Consider the following 22,780-nt stretch of genomic DNA (forward strand, 5'->3'; position numbering starts at 1 on the left):
CTTAACCAGCATGTCTTTTGGACTGTGGGAGGAGAGGAAACCCACGCAGACAAGGGGAGAACATGCAGACTCGTCACAGACAGTGACCCAAACCGGGAATTGAACTCCGATCCCTGGCGCTGTGAGGGAGCAGTGCTAACCGTTGTGCCACTGTGCCACCCTACTGACATCCACATCCTACTGACCACTGCCCCCACCCAATGACCCACCCTCCCCTCTATCCCACCTTGTACAATTACCTTCTCCCTGGTTTTTTGAAAGTCACATTCAAACACAGGGACCTTTAAACCCACTGCTTTATGGCAGCCAGTGTCAAAAAAGGGGCTGTGGTTTCACACTGCCTAATGCTGTTGCACTGCACAGAAGGACTAAGGAACCAGGTGTGCTGCACATTTCTCAACAGGTCTCAGTCAGAGGCCTGGAAGAGAATTGTGCAGCTTCCAAAGCTGTGTAAGTGAAAAGAAGTGCCGTGGCAATCTGACAGTGATTACTACCTCCCTGGCCCATTTACTACCAAACTTAAACCCTTCTGATTCAAAGATAAACGTGCTGTAACGAGCTGCCAGTTGATACTAAATAATGGTAAATAGTAAGCAATTTGGTGGAGTAAGCGTGGCCCAGTTGTAACAAGGCTGAGATCGGGCAGACGCATCTCCCAAGGACTCACACAGAATATTAATACGGCTGTGTTGTGATAAGTCAAGGTAATTGGTACCTTGAATATGCTAATTAAGGTCTATTTTTCAGTGAGACGGATACGCTAATATATCTTTTTTTTTGTAGAATACCTGCTGAAGGTAAAATCTTTGAAACCACTACGTGTTTTCAGTGATCAGATGGAGATGATGGATTTTCCATATCCTGGGAGCAACCTGGTCACCTCAAGGAAGTCCCTCAGGGAAGGGAAACCGAAACCTCACCTTAGGTAGATATTTCCCTTGCAAGTATTCGTGGCACTTAATTAGAAGTTGCGTCCATTGTGTGGCAGCCTTTTATCACATTTGCAGAACAGGAAATTATGTATGGAGATATGATTTGTACATTCTAATCCAAATTATAATCCATCAGGGCTGGCCATTGAGATGGGGCAGCCTGCTTGTTTGGGTGGGTGGGGGGTACTGTTGAGACTGCACGGGAGACGTCGGGGCTGAAGGTGGGATGGTGGGAGATTCGGGGTGGGAGGGACAACCCAGAGATCGGGGCTGCGGGAGGGGGAGGAGGTTGAGGCTGGCCTGGCCATGTTTGGGTGGGGTTGGGCCAGCGATCAGGCCATGATGGAGGTTGCATGATCAGCAATGCGGGAGTCGCGGGGCAGGTCAACGATTGAGTTGGCCAGCAATTGGGAGGTTGGCAGGCAGGGGCTACTGCGCATGCATCGATATTAATATTGACAGATTGGCATGTGCACAGTGGCCCACTCAGCGCTATGCTGCCAGTCTATTCTGCTGGAATGTGCCCCACTGATTTCTGGAGTGATTCACGCTAGTGTACTCTGCAGTACAGAGTGCTGCACAGTCGCACTCATCTTTGTGTTGCTGAAGAATACCTGTTCAATAGCTTTTCAAGTTAACTCTAGCATAGACAGATTACTCCTTTCTGATTTATGACATTTTCAGTCCTGTCCTTGCAAGTATTGTGGTCTTCTGAACTAACTTGCGCATCCAGGCTCTTCAATTAGGTAATTATTTTGTTGGCGTAAGCTCTGGTGCAGACACTAAACGGGAAAATACAATACGAATCAGGTATATTTCATGGACAGGAGTAACCTTTGGCTACCGTGGTGTATTTTCTGTTGCAGGCCAATAACGCTACATTACAAAATCCGGGAACCTTCAAATCCTTGGGCAATGGGAATCAAAGCATATGATGCAATGATTCAAAATAAGACAATATCAGAAACGGAAATAGAGGGGTAAGTCAGAAAAAAATGATATATTGTCTGCGGATTTTTCTTTACTCTATCATTTCTACAGGTAGCTCTTACTTGCTATAAAGTAACACTTGCAGGGTTTCAAATTTCTAGACTTTAAGAAATTAATCTCTGGGTGTCTCTTGCTGCCACATACTGGATGAGAATGATTACCGTTGTCAACGTCAGAATGAATGAACGGTACAAAAAGGGGAAAGTGGGGGAAACTATAGATCCTTGCCATCACTTTCAGGATCAGAGAAGGCTATGCAGATTGGATTCTCTTTATGTAAACTGAATAAGAATCTATATCCTTGAAGAAAGAGTAATTGATTTTTTATTGTCATATGTATTTGTATACAGTGAAAAGTATTGTTTCTTGTCTGCTATAAAGACAATGCAAACCATACATAGAAAAGGAAAGGAGAGAATACAGAATGTAGTGTTACAGTCATAGCTAGGGTGTAGAGGAAGATCAACTTACTGCGAGGTAGATCCGTTCAGTCTGATGGCAGCAGGGAAGAAGCTGTTCTTGAGTTGGTTTGTACGTTACCTCAGACTTTTATATCTTTTTCCTGACGGAAGAAGGTGGAAGAGAGACTGTCCAGTGTGCGGGAGTTCTTTAATTATGCTGGCTGCTTCGCCGAGGCAGCAGGAAGTGTAGACACAGTCAATGGATGGGAGGCTGGTTTGCATGATGGATACATTCATGACCTTTTGTAGAGGTGATAGATTTAAAAAGAAATTTTCCTTGGCAAGGGGAGACGGATTTGCATGGATCTGGGGAATTAAGTCTCCTGAAATTGATGTCAGCTTGGAATCTTGCCTTATTTTAGGTTTCTGTGGGACAGGCTTGAAGGTTTGTAGTGAACCATCTGTCAGATCCCTAAAAAAGGCAAATTAAAGGCTGTTTTAATCTTTGTTTCTGGATTTGCCATCCAGTGACCTGTCAGTAATCTGCCAGGGTCACTGAAGTGTGTACACAATTTCTTTGGTTAAATTGTCAAGCTGTCAAGGGTTTGATAAATTACATGCAAAAGCTCCAACTGTGACAAATTGGGAGACTGATGTTTGAAGTACTTCTGCACTCAGAGTACTTCAGTGCTTGACAGGTGATCACAGTCTTCTTGGAAGTTACTTCACTGGTCTTGACTTCACTCACCTTCAGCCACACTGTCCAGCTGGCCTTCTTCACCGTGGCATGGGAACAGCCACCTTCTGTCCCTGCTGAGAAAAAAAAAGTGAAAGTCACAACAACACCAGGAGCAGCAGCAGCTGCGATCTCCTCAGTCTTATGCCCCCTTCCCCCTGAGGGAAAAGGGAATGGATACTGTGATCCAGCTGGAAGGATGTGGGATTCCAAACATAGGGTCTACAGACAGAGGATCAGTTCTCCTGATATCTCTGAGCATCAGTGCCTCAAGAGGCTCAGGCTCTCAAGGCAAGTCCCTGCTGACACCTGCAACTTCCTTTAACAAGATCCCTTTCTCAGTGGAGCAGGAAGGCACTTGCTGCTAATGGTTAACAAGGTGCCTGCCACTGGAGGACCCATAGCCCCCAGGTCTCTGCCTCCTGCCCCCTGCCAAGTTGAATTCCCTCTTCTCTTGGATGGATAGAAAGGAGAGAAGTATGAGTGTTCAAAATGGCTTGTATAAAGGGAGGATAACACTTGTGGAGGGTGATTGAGGCATTGGTGCAAGGAAACAATAGGATGAGGGTGAGTGTGAGTGTTGACTGCCCAGGAAAAGGTATGAGGTGCCTGGGGAGAGAACAGTGCTGCAAAGTATGTTGCTGTGGCGATTGGGGTGCAGGAGAATGTTGAGAAAGTCGCAGGGTTGTTTGGCACCTAGTAGTCTTACTCCACTTATCTGTCAAGGTCCACGATCTTCACAGCTTTTCAGGATCTTCTGTCTATTCCTCAAAATAATCTGTGAGCAGGATTTTCTGATCTGGCCCTCAGCCAGGATTCTCCCATCCTGCTGCAGTGAATAGAGATTTGGCTGAGCCCCAAGTTCTATGCCCTTGCTGGCAGTGGTGGTGGGGGTAGGAAGAGGGGTGTGGGGTGGGGAGTGGATGGAATGGCTGGAGAATTCTGGCCCATTGTCCCTTTAATCAGAAATCCTTCTTTTGACAGAATGGATATGCCATCCCGCCCAACCTCCCTAACTATTTGGGCGACCTGGAGGTGGGAGGCCAAAACTGAATTAAAGAGCCATGCAGGTCCAACAACCTGTAGGCTGTCCGCAATCATAAAGTTGTCCCACTGTTCCAATGGATTAAGTCCAGAGGATTCTGCGCTTAAGCTAGTTTGAGGAGTATGTTCAAGGTGTTAAATGAGTGTGAGAGAAAAGGCAAAAAAGGATGTGTCAGCAGGGTGGAGACAGTTACCCAAATAAGAGTTCTATAGACAAATGCTTGCAGGTCGAGGAATAAAACAAGTGAACACGAAGGTTAGGTTCGTCTTAAGGTTTAGTAGGCATTGCCAGAGACCTGGCAACAAGCTGGACATGATTGGCAGCAAAATATTCCAAACAATAAATTCCTTAGAAAAGACAGGAGAATTGTGCACAGAGAAGGACAATATAGAATATATATATGAATGTATTCACAAAGTCAAAAGAAGAGCATTGGAAATAGGATGAGTGGAAATAAGGTGCAATGTAAGACTCTGAGCAGATGTTGTCAATGGACTTTTTGATAGGAATGATGGAATGGAGGCAGGGAGGAAGAATATTTTTATGGCAAAAAATCATGGTTACCATAGGAGATTTTATTTGTCACACTGATTGGGAGAAGCAGAACTGTTATGTTGATTTTGGTTGTATCACAGCTTGGTATGGCTCCTACTCCGCTCAAGACTGCAAGGAACTACAAAAGGTTGTGAATGTAGCCTAATCCATCATGCAAACCAGCCTCCCATCCGTTGACTCTGTTTACACTTTCCACTGCCACGGCAAAGCAGCCAGCGTAATTAAGGACCCCACACACCCTGGACATTCTCTCTTCCACCTTCTTCCTTCAGGAAAGAGATACAAAAGTCTGAGGCCACGTACCGACCGACTCAAGAACAGCTTCTTCCCTGCTGCTGTCAGACTTTTGAATGAACTTACCTTGCATTAAGTTGACATTTCTCTACACCCTAGCTATGACTGTAACACTACATTCTGCACTCTCTCGTTTCCTTCTGTCTGAATGGGCATGTTTTGTCTGTAACACATGCAAGAAATGATACTTCTTACTGTATGTTAATACATGTGACAATAATAAGTCAAATCAAAATCAAAAATTTTATGAGTATATTTAGGACACTTCTGGAAGTTTGTTTTAAAATAAAGTGTCAAATTAATTTATAATAAAACTGCTGCAATGAAAAGATATTGTAATTTAATTACTTTCGATCTAGAGATCTTTAAGTCAATTGTCCTGTTTCAGTCAATAGGATAAGATTTGAGAAGTTTGAGACATCGGGTGGTGACATGTGGGTTTTGAGTTGGATGGTGCGGTTTCTTCTTTACCTCTTCAGTGAAGTTCAGGTTTAATTTATCCTTTCTGTTTGCTGAAACCTGCTGCATTATTAGACTACTAGAACACTCGTTAATATATTGCTTTTAGAAGTGCATAACATTTTTCTAATTTTCAGCTAAAAAAGCATCATTGAGAGTTGATATAATGTATATGATAAAGCTTAGTACTGTCCTAATCACTGTCCAATGTGCAGATCGTCTATGTTTCCACTGAGTATTTTACAAAGCATGTACCTGAGTACTGATCTGATTTGCTACCAACCGCAACGTGATTTCTTTAATACTGATTACCTGTAAGGGGAGATTTCCCCGTTGACAATTAAATGCTATTTTATTGCATGGTGCTGACACTATTCTGACATTGGTGATTTGAACTGTGATGTCTTAAAGATGGAATCAGAATTTTCAGATTATTGCAAAAGAGTTTGAGACTTCCCAGTTGATTTTTTATCTTTTTAGTTAAGGACTTGGATCAATTGGCTACATATTTTTTCAGTGAGTTTCTCAATAGTAGGCAGTGATGTTTGTTATTTGGATTCAATGGCAGAAGTCTCTTTTTTGGCTTTCCAGTTCATGTTTTTTTAAGATTCATTCATGGGATGTGGGCATCGCTGGCTGGGCCGCCATTTATTGCCTATCCCTGAGGGCATTTTAAGAATCAACCACATTGCTGTGGATCTGGAGTCACATGCAAGCCAGACCAGAATGGCAGATTTCCTTCCCTAAAGGACGTTAGTGGACCAGGCGAGTTTTTATGACAATCGACAATGGTTTCATGGTCTTCATTAATTTCAGATTTTTTTATATAATTCAAATTTCACCATCTGCCATGGTGGGCTTCGAACATGGGTCTTCAGAGGATTACACTGTGTCACTGGAGTACCAGTCTAGTGACAATGCCATTATGTCACCACTTCCCCACTGTTAAAAGATTGAACAACTGAAGGATATATGTATAAATTGCTGCTACCTAAGATATTGAAGACAACATGTAGGAGTGAATTTCTTTCAGGGTTTCCTACTCTGTTGTTTTTCTGGAGTTTCCCTGTGTCTTCTGTTGAAATTATGGGAGATGATCATAATTTGCAAAGTTCAGTCTAACTGTTGGCATAATTTCCTAGATACAAGAAATTGCTCAGCAAAGCACGGGCCTATGAAATTAAACGTCATGATGTCATCCTTTGCACATGTGCCACTTCTTCTAGCTTTTTACTAAAATGCTTGAATGCGCGGCAAATATTGGTGGATGAGAGTGCCATGTGTACGGAACCAGAATTGTTAATCCCTATTGTCGCACATAAACATGCAAATCAGGTAAGTTGAAGTGATTTTGCTCCAAAATATCTTCAGCAATCGATTCTGTACCATCAATTTTAAAATGTCTTTTTAACTAGGAAAATGCATAGATTCAAGTCAGTCTTGTTCCTGTGAGCCAGGACTGGTCTTTCCAGATTTCTCTCCCAGAGGGGAATGTGTTTGAGGAAGTAAATGAAGTGGCGAAAAAAAGTGTCAAATATTTAGTTACTTCCTCAAAGAACTCATGTAGGTTTTGCTGCAATACTTTTAAAATATTGCAGCAAAACCTACGTGAGTCCTTTGAGGAAGTAACTAAACATTTGACACTTTTTTTATTAGAAGTATTTCCCTGTTGATATGTTCCTGATATGTGCCAGGAATGTCAACCAAGGCAGTGTAAATGATGGTCCATCATCGCCCCCATATCCCACATTTGTTCATTGTACAGCAATTTGTGGACCTGGCAGTTTTCAGACCCAAATAAGCGTTGTAACCTGAGTCAGAAACTCCAAAGCGCTTTATGAAATCTGCCAGGATTATAAGATTTGCAATTTGAATTTGGCTTGGGTAAACATACTTGCTGGAATTTTACCACCTCACTTGCCTGAGGCTTGTAAGATCCCAATGGAGAATGCTGTTCTGCAAGCCTAGCCCACTCCAATTTGGGGGTGGGAGTGCCAGTAAAATTCCAGCCACTATTTTTCACTGCAGATATGATTCAAATGGCCCACTAGGGAGCTTTTAGCAAACAAAGTTTATTTAAAAATACAGTTAACCCATAGGAAAAAAATCAGCAACTGTTCTTACCAATTACAAACAAGAAAAAAAAACAACCATGATATTGTATAAATCTTAAGAACTCATTACTGTTCCAATGCAACAAACCTCCTTATAAATATACACCTGCCACAGGTTTAACACAGGAAAAAAGGATGCTCATGTGATGTTGGATTCTGCCTTTTTCTTGACACACACGCAGGCAAGTTTGAAGTCAGAACAGCTTTTCAAAACAACAGGAAGTGGGAGGCAGAACACCATATCCAGCCTAAAGTAAAACATCTTCTAACTAAAACAGCAGCCACAGTCCAAACTGAAAGTGATCATTGTGTTACAGTGCAAAGCAGACATTCATAGAAGTCTTCATAGAATCCTTATAGTACAGAAGGAGGCCATTCGGCCCATCAAATCTGTACTGATCATTATTCCACCCAGGCCCTATACCTGTAACCCCACATATTTACCTTGACAATTCCTTGACACTAAGGGTCAATTTATCATAGCCAATCAACCTAACCCCCACATCTTTGGGCTGTGGAAGGAAACTGGAGCACCTGGAAGAAACCCACGTGGACACGGGAAGAATGAGCAGACTCCACTCAGATAGTCACCTGAGGCTGGAATTGAACCAGGGTCCCTGGTTATGTGAGGCAGTGGTGCTAGCCACTGTGCCACCGTGCAGCTCTTCAGGCAAATAGGAAGGATTTTACAACTGTAATGCCAATGCAATAAACTATATAGATGCTGTCAGACCTGCTGGGGTTTTCCAGCATTTTCTGTTTTTGTTTCAGATTCCAGCATCTGCAGTATTTTGCTTTTATGGAAGAAATCAAAGTCTATTCAAGTTCGATAACTTTAATTTGTGCGTTTCCTTTCAGATTGTCCTTCTGGGAGACCATAAGCAACTCCGGCCCATTATAACCAATGAGTTCTGCAGGCGTCTGGGCATGGAGACTTCACTATTTGAACGCCATGTTCAACAAAAAGTGATGCTTGATGTGCAGTATCGGATGGTAAGTATTAGTTGCCCAGATACTAGCAATGCGTCACTTAATACTAAATAAGATTTGTTCTGGTCCCCATGGTGACCAATAACATAAAGGAACTGAACTTCACAAATAATCCCAATGAAATAAACCAATGAATATCATTACACTTTCTAAAAAACTCCATAAAAATCCAACCAAAATCAACATAAATTAAACATGAATTAACGGGCAAATTGTATGCTGTAGAAACTTTTCCCTTCAGATTCTTCTTCTGGGACACCATATGCAACTCTGTTCTACAGACATCTTGGCGTAGAGATATCACTTTTTGAGGCTATGTTCAATGAACATTGATGCTTGATTATAATTTTAGATAGAGCATACAACAATGAAGGATCTCACCATTTTTCTCTGGCAGCCTCTTTTGCATATATTGCACCAATCTCAACCTCGGAGTCTCACAAAACTCTGTTTCAAGTATTTTATTTCAGGTATTTTAATCACACAGGAATTAGGCCTAAAGTCCCAGTCAACAGCAGTATTAACATCCCCTGGGCCCACAGGCACAATTTCCACCAAGAGGCACACTTTTCCGGGTCCTTCACAGTGCTGCTTCTAGAATCAGCATTTTTGGTCTCCTTCCGTAGCTCTGCCATGACTTTATTCTGTTGTCTTAAATTCACACTTTCACAGCCACTGTACTATTCTCTGTCTGCTAAAAAAGATGGACTTTAAGAGCACTGCCTGTTCTGACCACCGGCTGAAAGTTGACCTCAAGGCCTGTCTTTTTCCCCCTGTTTCTGTTTGCTTGACAACCTAAGCCGTAGGTTGATTTCCAAGAAATCTGAAGTCATAGCTAGGAATTTCAATTTACAAACCCTTCCCAGAAACCGGGAATATGATTTCTCTTACAACTACTTACAACTTCTCCAAACAAACACGTGCTTTGAAGTCATGGTCAGTGCAGGCAATAATAGCTTGCCAACTATTGATTTCTTCACAAAATGGAGTGGTGCGGTTGCATCGTGGTTAACACTGATGCCTAACAGCAGCAGGGACCTGTGTTTGGTTCCCTTCTTGGGCCGTTATCCATGCGAGTCTGCATATTTTGCCCATGTCTGCATGGGTTTCCTCTGTGTACTCCGGTTTCCTCTCACAGTCCGAAAGATATGTTGGTTAGGTGCACTGGCCATGCAAAATGCTTCCTCAGCGTATCTGAACAGGTACTGGAGTGTGGTGACTGGGGGATTTTCACAGTAACTTCATTGCAGTGTTAATGTGTGCCTAGTTGTGACCCTAATAAACTTCAAATTATTCTTTAATTTAAAAAAATGAGCATTGATGAAAACAAAAGTGAAATGTTACGGAATTATTTAAACATTTTTCACTGAGTGAACACCAGATGCAAACTGGCAAATTGTTTAGCTACTTTTGACTTCTTTTCTGAAATAATGTAATACTGAAAATTCTGTGCTTGGAAAATTTACCCGTGGCTGTTTTCCTCAAAAGTAAACTTTCTTCCATTAAAGTATTATAATGAAAGATTTGGGTTGAGTATAAGTAATTGCGTGCAGGAGGAATTTTGTAAAACACAGTTTGTATATGTTGTACCTGAACAAATAGGTTGAATGGCCCTTTTGGCTCTGTATTTTCTTGGTGTGAACTTCTGTATAAATGTGCACAATTTTCACTACTTGTAAAAATATTAAAATTGAAGTTTATTATTTATTTTTTAGCACCCAGAAATTTGCGAGTTTCCCTCTAAAAGATTTTATGATGGGAGACTGAAAACTAATCCTTTGATTTCACGACACCCTGTCTTCTGTCATCATGGGAAGAAGAGTTGCCCAGTAATCTTTGGACACGTGGTGGGAAATGAAATCAGTCTGATGGTTTCAACTGAAGAGGGAAATGAGAATTCTAGAGCAAACAAGTTGGAGGCTGAAAAAGCGGTGAGTTATTGATCATTATTATATAGTAAAGAAAATGCCTTAGAAAACCTGTGCAGAGTTATAATCTGATAACTTATAAGGAATTTTGTTTGGAGTTGTCCATTCTTTGAATATTATTCATATTTCTGTTTTCCACATGAATTTTGTTTATATTACAGTTATAAAATACGTTTTTTATTTACAAGCAAAAAAATTGCTCTTTAATATCCTTCTTTAAGATATGTAGGTTGCTTATCACTAACGATAGTTTTCTTCTACAAATTCGTAACCTGTAGGTGAAGGGGCCCTGAATGGTTCTAGGTCAAACTGGCTTTTTGCACACCAAGACCACTTTCTTTAAGGACCAAATTACTTTTCTGAACCAACATCAGTGCCAAAATCTTGCTGCCATTTATGCCAGTGGGATCTTATGGTCCCATCACCAGCGCACCCCTGCCATGGATTTCTCAGAGAAGAGGAGCTAATTCAATGCGATATCCATTGATAATGGCAGGACCATAAGATCCCACTGTTAGTGAGCAGCACACCACTGCCCGCCGCCACGAAGCACACCGTGAACAGGGACGAAAATCCTGCCCATTCTTTTACAATTTATCAACAAATTCACAGATCTTGCAAACTAGATACTGCATGAACCAACCTAGCTTTCTGACAAGTTGCTATGATATAGCAACTTTTATATAACAGCATTGGCATTCCAAAGCATTTTGTAAATGTCTGGGTTTTTGCTCCTGAGGTAGGCAGGACAAATTGGGAAATTTCCAGGCTTGTTGTACCTGGCTCCGGAAGAAGTGTCCCATCTTCATTCTGACGGAAAAGTTGTGGGATAAATATGAGTCTGCCACCTTCGGATGGAAATCAGAGGGAACCGCAGGATGCCAACTGCCATAGTTCTCTGGGACATTGTCCCATTTGTGTTCTTACATTAAACATTAGGCCCTCCAGTCCTCAACCCCCACACTCCTTTACTCCCCCACTCATGCTGCATGCCAATTAATCCCAACCCCTGCCCCCACTTACCACTGATGGCCTCTCATACCCTTCATGTCAACCCAAGCCCCACCATCCATCCTATAGCCCCATGCCAACTTATTGCCAACTGATGACCTCCCACCCTTCCCCTGGTCCTTTATAGCCCAATATCAATTTGGTGCTAACCAATACCCAACACCAAGCAGCATTTGCCCTTACACCCTCCATGCCAACTGATCCTGTATCCACCATGAGCAGACCTCATGCTTAGATTAAAAAAAAATAGAATCCTTACAGTATGGAAGGAGGCCATTCAGACCACTGACTACAATCCCACCCAGGCCCTATCCCCGTAACCCCACATATTTACCCTGCTAATCACCCTGACACTAAGAGGAAATTTAGTACAGCGAATCAACATAACTACACATCTTTGAAGTGTGGGGAGAATCCGGAGCACCCGGAGGAAACCCATGCTGACATGGGAAGAATGTGCAAACTCCACACAGACGGTCATCTAAGGTCGAAATTGAACCTGGATCACTGGTGCTGTGAGGCACTGTGCTACAGTGCCTTACAGACTTCAATATAGAAAAAGTTATTTATGAAAGCCCAATCAATACATTTGGACCCCTTTAAGTACTTATAAGAACAAACGTATGTATTCCCAATCCTACATCAAAGACAGCTAATCCTTTAATAACTCTTTGGAGCCAACAGTCAAACTGAACTTACAGCCCATGTTGTGATGATGATAGGTTGTGGAAAGCAATCAAGCATTAACAATGCTATAATGATAGCACTTAGCTTATGTCAACAAACAGTATTGAAACTGCTACATCAGATTTTTTTCTACTCACATACATTAGCAGGTAGTCTTTTTCAATTTTTAAAGGGCTTGCCATTTAAATAACTTGACAGCTTTGACAGTTCTATAAACCTCATACATTCTCCATGAGCATTTACAACTTCTCGAGAGATGTTTAATGCCCTTAATGTGGAATAATGCAGCAAATCTGGCATCTGTTTGAACTCAGCACTGAGTTCAAATGACCCTGCTGAGAGCCAGTTTCCCATCCATATGTGGGAGTCACAGTCCCCTGCCCACTCTCACGTGGTGGCCAGATATGGTAATGGAACTTCCAGGTCCTGGTCCATCCGCTATTTTAGATATTCAGCGAAAATCCAGCCCAGAGATGTTAGTGCTTGATTTTGTAGTGCTGAAGAAGGTCATTTAGAAGAAATAGGAGGAGTGAAACTACAAAGATATTTGGCATAGGGATGAGAATGTTAAATTTGACGTGTTGGGCAAATACAGAGATAATGGACGAATGAAACTTTGTGAGGTATAAGAAAGATGCGGCAGAAAATTTGGATAAACTGAAAATTTTGGAGGACCAAGCTTGAAGAATTTGGCTAAATGGAGTAATTGTTTTGGGTATTGATTTATATTATCCTGCAATCTAATTTGAGGAACAAAAAAAAACACCAGAAGCAAATGCATTACCTCAACTTGTTATTTAGTGGTATTGTACCCTTGCTTTGAGAATTATCAGCTTCTGGGCAATTTACTATTCTTGAAATGTATATTTGAAAAAAAAAGTCAGGACTTGGGGAGTTTAGAAGTGATTGCTTTTACAAAGGCAGCAGTTGTTTTATAGGTAGCATAGTATACTTTATTTGAAAAGAAGTGTAAAATATTTATGTACTGCCACATTGGCTGTATTCCATTTCAGTCTGCATATGTAGACAAAGATGTGCAGGGTTAGGTTGATTAGCCATGCTAAAATTGCCCCTTAGTGTCCTGAGATGCGCATGTTAGAGGGATTAGTGGGTATGTTAACTGTTGCTCTGTTGGTGGCCCCTGACCTCTGAATCACAAGGTTCTGAGTTCAAGTCCTGCTTGAGGACTTGGGCACAACAATTGTGCTGGTGCTCCAATGCAGTTCTGAAGGGGCACTGCACTGTCTTTCAGATTATAATAACTCCAGGAGTCGGCTGTAAAGTAATAATGCTTTATTGCACAAAATAAAGTAAACCAAAACCCCAAGCCTGTGGTGAACACAAACAGGTCCCAACCGGGACAGTAGAATAATAGACCTACTCAGAGGCTTGTTTTATAAAGGGCTCGGTCTACGAGCTCCACCTGGTGAGGTAATTGCCAATCATCAGGGAGCTCATATTCAACAAGTCCTACAAGGGGGTCAATTAGTGAATCCCCATGCAAGTCCTGGGGTTATCACACAGTTGAAATGTTAAACTAAGGTCCCATCTGCCTGCTCTGGAAAAGGTCCCATCTCATGGTACAACTTTGAAGAAGAACAGGGGAGGTAACCTGTCCAATATTTATCCCTCAATCAACATCAAAGAAGCATGTTACCTGGTTGTTATCATATTGCTCTCTGTGGGAGCTTACGGAGCACAAATTAGTTGCTGTGTTTCCTATGTTATAACAGTGACTACAATTCAAGATCAGAGAATCACGGAATTCTTATGGCACAGAAAGAGGCCTTTCATCCTTAATCCTTTTATGGGCAACAATAGTTTCTCTCCACCTACTCTGTTTAGCCCCCTCATGAGTTTGAATATCTCTATCAAATCTCTGCTTAGCCTTCTTCTCTCCAAGGAGAACAATCCCAATCTCTCCAGTCTATTCTCACAACTGAAGTGGTGATGTATTCTAATAGCTGTAAAATGCTTTAAAACATCCATTGGTTGTGGAAAACACTACATGAATACAAGTCTTTCTCTTTTTTTAGTTTTCTCTTTGCTGCTCAGTTGTTCTGGTGTCTGTGAGGACACTGCTTTGTTCAGGCATGTTATGGAGTTTTATCACCTAGCACTTCCCTTCTTCATAATTTAAATCAATTCCCGAAACAGCAAAGTATATTAGTTATAGCAGCCAAACCCTACAATTAAAAATACAATTGCTATTCCAGGGTTGTATGCATATTGCAGGGTATTTGCAGTACAATAACACTTCTAATATCAGGTAAAAAAAATCTCAGAATTTGCTTCCTGTTCTTTATTTATTTAGTTAAAAGTTTTATCGTTTATTTACTTATTAATCACAAGTAGACTTACATTCACACTGCAATGACATTACTGTGAAAATCCCCTACTTGTCACACGCCAGTGTCAGTTTGAGTACACTGAGGGAGAATTTAGCATGGCCAATTCACCTAATCAGCACATCTTCGGACTGTGGAAGGAAACTGGAGTACCCGGAGGAAACCCACACAGAGAAAGGGGGAATGTGCAAACTCCACACAGACAGTGACCAACGCCGAGAATTGAACCCAGGTCACCATATTTCAGTTGCATTTCTGTTGAATCCTCTGGTAATGCATAGCATTCCTAATCCCTATCCAATGTACAACAATGAATATAAAGGGATATATATAATATGTTGGAAATACAATTCATGCTCACAATATCAGTGTTTTTGGAAACAAACCTGCAAAGATTAACCATGAGCTTTATTTATAAGCAAATATGGAGAAATGTGGGTATTGCTACCAGCTCAGAGCCTGATAAAGAATTGGTCCTCTTATTGAAGATGATGCTTTCTTCTTCAGTTACCATGAGCAATACTTGCAATGGTTAATACTATATACTGTATAATAGGATTGGATCTGGTAAAGACAACTGGTGTTAGGTAAATCCATGAGTTGAAAGTTACATATTCATGTGTTTGCTGTCTCTGGTTTTCTGCCTGATGTATAGGTAAATATTGTGAAGCAGTTAACCCTCGCCAGAATCAAACCAGAGGAGATTGCGATTTTGACGCCCTACAATGCACAGGTGCTCGAGATAAACAAGCAACTCAACACACGTGGAATTACAGGAGTAACTGTGTGTACCATCATCAAAAGTCAAGGTACTGGTATCCACAAATTTCACCTCCTTCAGATAGGTGATTACTCAGTTATTTTAGGGGACCATGCATGTGGTAGGTGGAAAGAGATGCACTTTCAAATTGTGTTGGTCTGAGGAGTGTGGTGCAGTGGGAAGCTGGGGAAGTCAGAATGAAAGGATTGTAACTGAATGTGGCAAACTACTCACCCTTCCTTTCTTGATCAGATCATTGGACCTTCTGCAGCACAGTCTCCAGAAGCAAGGCATCACATTCCTGTAGCTTCCCCTAGCCAAATCTGCTTATTCACTGGGGACAGAGTCTTCCTGTGGGTCCTTACAGCCCATAACCTGATGTTCACTGATGTGTCTGAGAGTCTCAAAGTCAGCATCTGAACTCCCTGCTGCAGGCCTACTGCGGGACTTCACTTTAGCCTCTGTCCTTGTGTTTATACACTAATGCCTGGTGATTTACTATGTGAATACACCCTTCCCAGCAAAGCCTTTCAGTGCATGGAAGAAGCTCCTTGAAACAACCTTTCTCCACTTGCAATGTGATGGAAGTGTTAGCTGACTTTCACCTGCCACCCCTCCTTCCCCCATTCTCAATAGGTCAAGATCTCCCTCCTCCTGTCAAAGGACTGCCAAAGTTGTATGGGTGATACTGGGATCCTGACCTACAAGTCTTGAAGCCATTTCTGTGTTCAGAACTATCTGCCTCTGCCTGCAGTCACAGTACATAATCCCCCTGGGAGATGCTGACTGTCTTTGAGTAACATCATAGTGCGATTTCCTGTGTCACAAACATGTGAACAGGAATCTTCCAGCTGTCCCCCACCGGTGGGGTTCTCCCGTACCATTGTAGTGAATGGAAACTTGGCTGAATGCCAAACTCTCCATCCTCTCTGACATGGGTGTGAATGGTTGGAAAATTCTGACCATAGAGAATCAGTGAGTAGTGAAAGTAGCACTGACTGCAGGTGAGCCATGACAATAAACTTTATTTTGCAAAAATATACTTAATTCTTAAAATATCTGAAAGAACATTATAAACATTTCAAAATGGCCATTACTCACAGTGCTCTAATATTCACGTTCTCTACATACATCTTATTGCACTCTGAGATGCTTCAGTACAATCAAAGAGATGTTACAGTGTTAGGGTCCTGCACCAGAACCTCAAGTTCCATTAGGATGGAAGACTAGACCCCAATAATATTTCTATTTTGGCATAAATGTGAGGATAGGATGCTTTGCTTTAGGAGTAATTCTACTGAGAGATTAGGGATATTTTATGGTAAAACAAATTTTATTTAAATGGAAATCTAACAAATGAAGCAACTTAACTATTAACAGTTAAACAGCATTTAAAAATGAAAGGAAACAACCTTAATTTCTAACTTATGTTGGTTTCAATTCCAAATAAGCAGCATTCCTGTTACAGACTCAGAAGCCACTTTAAATACAACTGGCAATCATAAGTATACGTGTTATAATAAGTGTAGATAGATTTGAAGCTTTCACGCAGAGGGAATGAGTTTTGGTAGCTTGCAGAAAACCTCTGTCTTCAAGCAATTCCCTGTCAGAACTGAAAAGCTGTCTCTCTGCTACAGGCCGAGCTCTTTCCATTAACCACATCATCACATGACACTGCCTACCTAAACCCATCTTTCATTCCTCTAATCAAAATCCCAGGGGAAAAATCTCCATTCATAAACAAAAATCCATTAGCTCTATCCAAAGTAAACACTACATGGCTAAAATGAACAATTAGCCTGCTCTCTCAGCAGCTGAGCTAAATGTTTTCTAGACACACTGACTGCCTGTATGATAGAGCTCAATCTGTAAACAGTCCCCTTAAACATACAAATATATATATAGATATCTATAGCAAGATATCTACGTTCCACCTTAAAAAAATGAAGCGACAATATGAAAAGAGCTTCATTTTGCTAAAGCCTCTGGTTTTTCCACAGTTAGTGCTTTACAAGGTATATATCTTACTTCATCTAAGCATGCAAAGTTAGCAGTAGTATAGTCCAGTTCAGTTTTTCTTTTCCAACGTTGAAAATTCCATCTTTTTATAAAACGTAACTGTGATAAAACATCTGCAATCACGTTCACTCTTCCTACCACATATACAATTTTGAACTAAACAGCTGTAACAATAAGCTCCACCTAAACAGTCTGTATGTATATATGGAAAGATAAAGAATGTTTTTCTTATTTTCTTACAGGTAGTGAATGGCGTTACGTAATTTTTTCTGCAGTCCGATCCCTTCACAGAAAAGAAATCGATAACCAGCCTTCAAAAGCCTGGCTGAAGAAACATCTGGGTTTCATTACTGATCCAAACCAAGTGAATGTTGCACTTACAAGAGCACAGGAAGGCCTCTGCATCTTGGGTGAGCAGAATCGCATATCTCACAGATTGCTTTTGCCGAAAGAAATGTAATGAGTGATGACTCAGTCCCAAGCAAATGCAGGTATTATAACCAGTTATTGATGAATGAAGGCTGCATTTTCCCCAAGGTTTTGGTTTACCACTGACAGGTACTACAGACCTTACAGTATGGGGAAGTTCCTTTAATCTGTCGTTAAGAGAGATTGACTGAGTGAGTACTTGAACAAATATGATCTGATCAGAGGCACGGCATGATAGCACAATGGTTAGCACTGCTGCTTCACACCGCCAGTGACCCAGGTTCGATTGCTGGCTTGGGTCACTGCCCACCACCCCCCACCCCCCGCCCCCCTCACCTTGGTAGAGGTTTTGAAGATACTGTTAAAGGAGTCTTGGTGAGTTGTTTCAGTGCACCTTTTAAATGGTACACACTGCTGTCACGGCATATTAGTGCAGGAGAGAGTGTACGTTTAAGATGGTGGATGGGGTGCCAAATCAAGCAGGCTACTTTGCCCTGGATGGTTTCAAGCTTCTTGAGTGTTGTTGGAGCTGCACTCATCCAGGCAAGTATTCCATCACACTTCTGGCATGTGCCTTATAGATTGTGGTCAGACTTTGGAGAGTCAGGAGGTGGCCTATTCATCACAGAGTTCTCAGCTCCTGACCTGCTCTTGTAGCCACCCTGTTTATACAACTGGTTCAGTTCAGTTTCAGGTCAATGGTAACTCCCACCATGTTGATAGTGGGGGATTCAGTGATGGCAATGCCATTGAATGTCAAGAGAAGATGCTTTAATTCTGTCCTGTTGGAGGTGGTCATTGCCTGGCACTTTGGTGGCATTTCTTGCCACTGATCAGCCCAAGCCTGAATGTTATCCAGGTCTTGCTGCATGTGGGCATGGACTATTCAGTACCTGAGGTCAGTGAATAGTGCTGAACATTTTGCAATCATCAGTGAACAACCCCACTTTTGACCTTATGATGGAGGGAAGATCATTAATGAGGCAGCTGAAAAAACCCTAGGTTGGGCCTAGGACACGACCCTGAAAAAACTGTAGTGATGTCCTGGAACTGAGATGATTGATCTCCATCTACTACAACCATCTTCCTTTGTGTCAGGTATGACTCCAACCAGTGGAGAGTCCACCCCATGATTCCCATCAATCAAAATTCCCATTTTGCTAGGGTTCCTTCCTTCATGTCTTGAGTTCAACTCTTAGCTCATGTTTGGAATAAGGCTGCAATGAGGTCAGGAGCTGAGTGGTTCTGGCAGAACGCAAACTGAGTGTCAATGGTTGATTCTTTATTAAGGGGACACTGGCCTAGGCCATTACTGCCTTACCTCAGAACCTACCAACTTACCTTGAAGTTTTTCCAAGTTGGAAGTTTGGCAGCTGCCATTTTCCCTGTCAGAGATGACCAGTGGAACTGCCAAACAAACTGGATACCATCTACTAACGCACGATGTCCACTGGAAGTGTTTGACATGGAATACAAAATCTCCCATCAATGCTGAGTGAAAATCCTGGAATTCCCTTTTAACACTGTCATGGGAGCATCATCATCATTTTCTTAGAGCAACGAGATGTGGATAATTCCTACATTCTTGTCAGTGTAACTCACATCCCATATACTGTAAATAGCCATTGCAATATTTCCTGATCATGTTACAGGCTTACAAGTTTGGACCATTTCTAAAAACTTATGGAAAAGGAAGATCCAAGGAACATAAAACATTTACTTGTTCTTAACGAGCGTATTTGTGTAAAATGCAGTGGAAATCCTGCATCGTTTCAATGGAAAGTTGTCACCTTGATTGTGAGGATGCAATGCTAACACACCAGTCTAATCTTTATCTTTCAACCATGATTCACTGTAAAGGAACACAATCTGAGAAATAAGGAAGGTGGAAAATAACTGCATAGGTTTGACAACATGCTAATACTTGTTAGTCTACATTGCAAACATATTTCTGACACAAAAGGAATAAAATTCAGCTAATCAGCACCTGATTTCAAAAACCCAACAAGCTCATTCTTCAGGTGCATACTGCCATCTGAAGGCAGAATCAGATTCTGCACAATTAATGCACTTTGAAGGAAGCCTTCTGTAATCTGTATGATGCAATGTAGTTGATGTTAAACTTTTAAGACAACTTGAGCCTGAGCATTGCTAAAAATGGGGCAGTATGAAGTGCCTAAGGCTGAGTTCTAACTTGTATCTAAATGCAAGTAGACATGGGTGGCACGGTGGCACAGTGGTTAGTACTGCTGCCGCACAGTAAGAAGTCTCACAACACCAGGTTAAAGTCCAAAGGGTTGGACTTTAACCTGGTGTTATGAGACTTCTTATTATGCTTATCCCAATCCAACATCGGCATCTCCACATCATGACTACCAGCTGCACAGTACCAAGGACCTGGGTTCAATTCTGGCCTCGAGTCACTGACTGTGTGGAGTTTGCACATTCTCCCCATGTCTGCATGGGTTTCATCCAGGTACTCCGACTTAATCCCATAGTCCAAAGATGTGTGGGTTAGGTTGATTGGCCATAAATTCATCTTAGTGTCATGGGATCAGCAGGGTAAGTAAATGGGGATACGGGAATAGGGACTGGGTGGGAAAGTGGTCTGTGCAGACTTGATGGACCAAATGGCCTCCTTCTGCACTGTAGGGATTCTATGTTTGGCAATTCTTCTTTAATTTTCCTCCTCTTCCAGCAAGAATAGATTAATATCCATGCAGGTAGCACACAATTAAATATCCTTCTGAGTTGCATTGTTGAGATTCATCATTGGAATTTATCACCTCAGCTCTGGGACATCACTCCTGGAATTCCTCAGGGTCGCATTCTTGGCCTAATCACCTTTAACTGCTTCATCAGTGTCCTTCCCTCCACCATCAGGTCAGAAGTGGGAATGTTTACAGAAGATTGTACAATGTTCAGCACCATTCATGACTCTTCAGTTGCTGAAGCAGTCCATGTGCAGCAAGACCGGGATAACATTTGGGTGTTGAGTAATAAATGGCAAGTGACATTCACACCACACAAGTGCCAGGCAATGACCATCTCCAACAAGAGAGAATCTAACCATCTTCTGTTACAATTCAATGGCTGAATTCCCCACTATCAACATCCTGGGCATTGCTATTGAGCAGAACTGAACTGGACAATCATTGCAATAGTAGGTCAGAGGCTGAGAATTCTATGGAGAATAACTCAGTCCTGACTCCCAAAGCCTGTTCACAATCTACAAGGCAGGATTGCATTAGTATACTCTCCACTTGCCTGAATGGATGCAGCTCTAACAATATTCAAGAGATTCAACACTATCCAGGACAAAGAAGGCCACTTGTTTGGCACTTCATCCACCACCTTAACATACTTCCTTCACCAGAGATGCACAGCGATAGCAATGTGTACCATCTACACGATGAACTGCGGAAACTCATCAAGACTCCTTCAACAGCACCTTTCAAATCTGTGACCCTTATCACCTCAAAGGACAGGGGCAGCAGATGCATGGAAACACCACCACTTGCAGGATAAGTGCATTGGCCATGCTAAATTTTCTCTCAGTATATCCGTAGACTCCAGACTGTGGCGACTGGGGGATTTTTGCAGTTACTTCATTGCAATGTTAATGTAAACCTACTTATGACACTAATAATAAATTTTGCAAACTTTACAAGTGAACAAGCTACAACTTAGGAGTCCATTCATGTCAGTGTGCTAAACCATCTCACAACCAGTGAATCTGATCAAATTTCTTCAGTTCTATCACGTTCAGCCATGAATGGTGTTGGTCAATTAAACACAATGGACGGAGGAGGATGCAAAGGAGGGGTGGCAAGGTTGCACAGAGGTTAGCACTGCTGCCTCACAGCTCCAGGGACCCAGGTTCACTTCTGGTCTTGGGTGGCTATGTGGAGTTTGCACCTTTTTCCCCTGTTTACGTGGGTTTTCTGTAGCTGCTCTGGTTTGCCCCCACAGTTCACAGATGTTCAGGTTAGGTTGATTGGTCATGCTAAATTGCCTCTTGATGTCTCAAGCTGTGTAGGTTAGGTGGATTAGCCTTGAGAAATGCTAAATGGGGTTGCAGGGATAGGCAGATGGCCTGGGTAAGACATTGTCAGAACGTTCGTGCAAATTCGATGGGGCGAATGCCTCTTCTGCACTGTAGCTATTCAATGTAGGTAATAACTCCATGGAGGCAAAGCCCTGTCACCAAATTACTTTATTTACACCACACATTTGTACACAGCCAGCTCTCCAGTTGCTCTCTGCTGAAATGCAGCCAGAGAGACTGACACACCTGCTTTAAATAGGGAGCATGAGCCTTCCTGAGTTAACCATCAATTAAGACTCATCAGGTAGTTCTTTCAATGACCCAACAAATTAAACTAACTCAAATTAACTTAGGGAGGACTCATCAGGTAGTTCTTTTCATACCAACCACGTAAACAAACTCAAATTAACTTAGGGACAAATTAAAAGGGGCAGCTCCCCAAAAGGAGGGAGAACAGCACGAACCAAAAACTAATCACAAAGGAAACTTAAAACATTAAATCATAACGTGGTTATCAGGATTTATAATACACCCCAGGCCCCGCAGTGCCCATCGGGTGCGGAAGGCGTAGGACTCTTCAGGTAGTTCATACTCTAGCAAGCTAACCTCATTATCTTGGCTGAAGTCATCACATGATGCTATGATTCAAAGATATTCCCATCACCAATGGTGTTGGGCTCATTACATCAGTACGTAGGTAAGGGTGAATCATTTGTAGATATTTTCAGCCAGATGTGCCAAGTGGATGATTTACATTGGTCTCTTCCTGAGCCCCCCCAGCAGCTGAGGTGTCAGGCTTCAGCTAATTCAGTTCACTCCATGTGATATCAAGAAATGGCTGAGGGAACCGGATATTGCAAAGGCTATGGGTCATGACACCCCCCCCCCCCCCGTAGTACTGAAGACAGCATTCCGGAACTACTCGAGCACTAAACCAAGCTGTTCTAGTGCAGGTACAACACTGATGTCTACCTGGCAATTTGGGAAATTGCCCAAGTATGTCCTATTCGCAAAGAGCAAGATGAATCTAATCT

The 22,780-nt window shown here is 42.0% G+C and overlaps 1 protein-coding gene across 1 annotated transcript in view; it reads left to right on the forward strand.

The window, feature by feature from the left end:
• helz2a (helicase with zinc finger 2a) overlaps window positions 1–22,780 on the forward strand; it is a 93,927-nt gene that overhangs the window by 66,734 nt on the left and 4,413 nt on the right. The window contains exons 13-19 of the mRNA XM_080204959.1: window positions 784–925; window positions 1,799–1,912; window positions 6,555–6,747; window positions 8,385–8,519; window positions 10,232–10,447; window positions 15,146–15,299; window positions 17,512–17,679. Coding sequence (XP_080061085.1) covers window positions 784–925; window positions 1,799–1,912; window positions 6,555–6,747; window positions 8,385–8,519; window positions 10,232–10,447; window positions 15,146–15,299; window positions 17,512–17,679 — 1,122 coding nt within the window. The remainder of the gene's footprint in view (window positions 1–783; window positions 926–1,798; window positions 1,913–6,554; window positions 6,748–8,384; window positions 8,520–10,231; window positions 10,448–15,145; window positions 15,300–17,511; window positions 17,680–22,780) is intronic.

Source organism: Carcharhinus amblyrhynchos, chromosome 16 (genome assembly GCF_965287045.1).
Source record: "Carcharhinus amblyrhynchos chromosome 16, sCarAmb.v2.hapA, whole genome shotgun sequence".
In the NCBI taxonomy this organism is placed as follows: domain Eukaryota; kingdom Metazoa; phylum Chordata; class Chondrichthyes; order Carcharhiniformes; family Carcharhinidae; genus Carcharhinus; species Carcharhinus amblyrhynchos.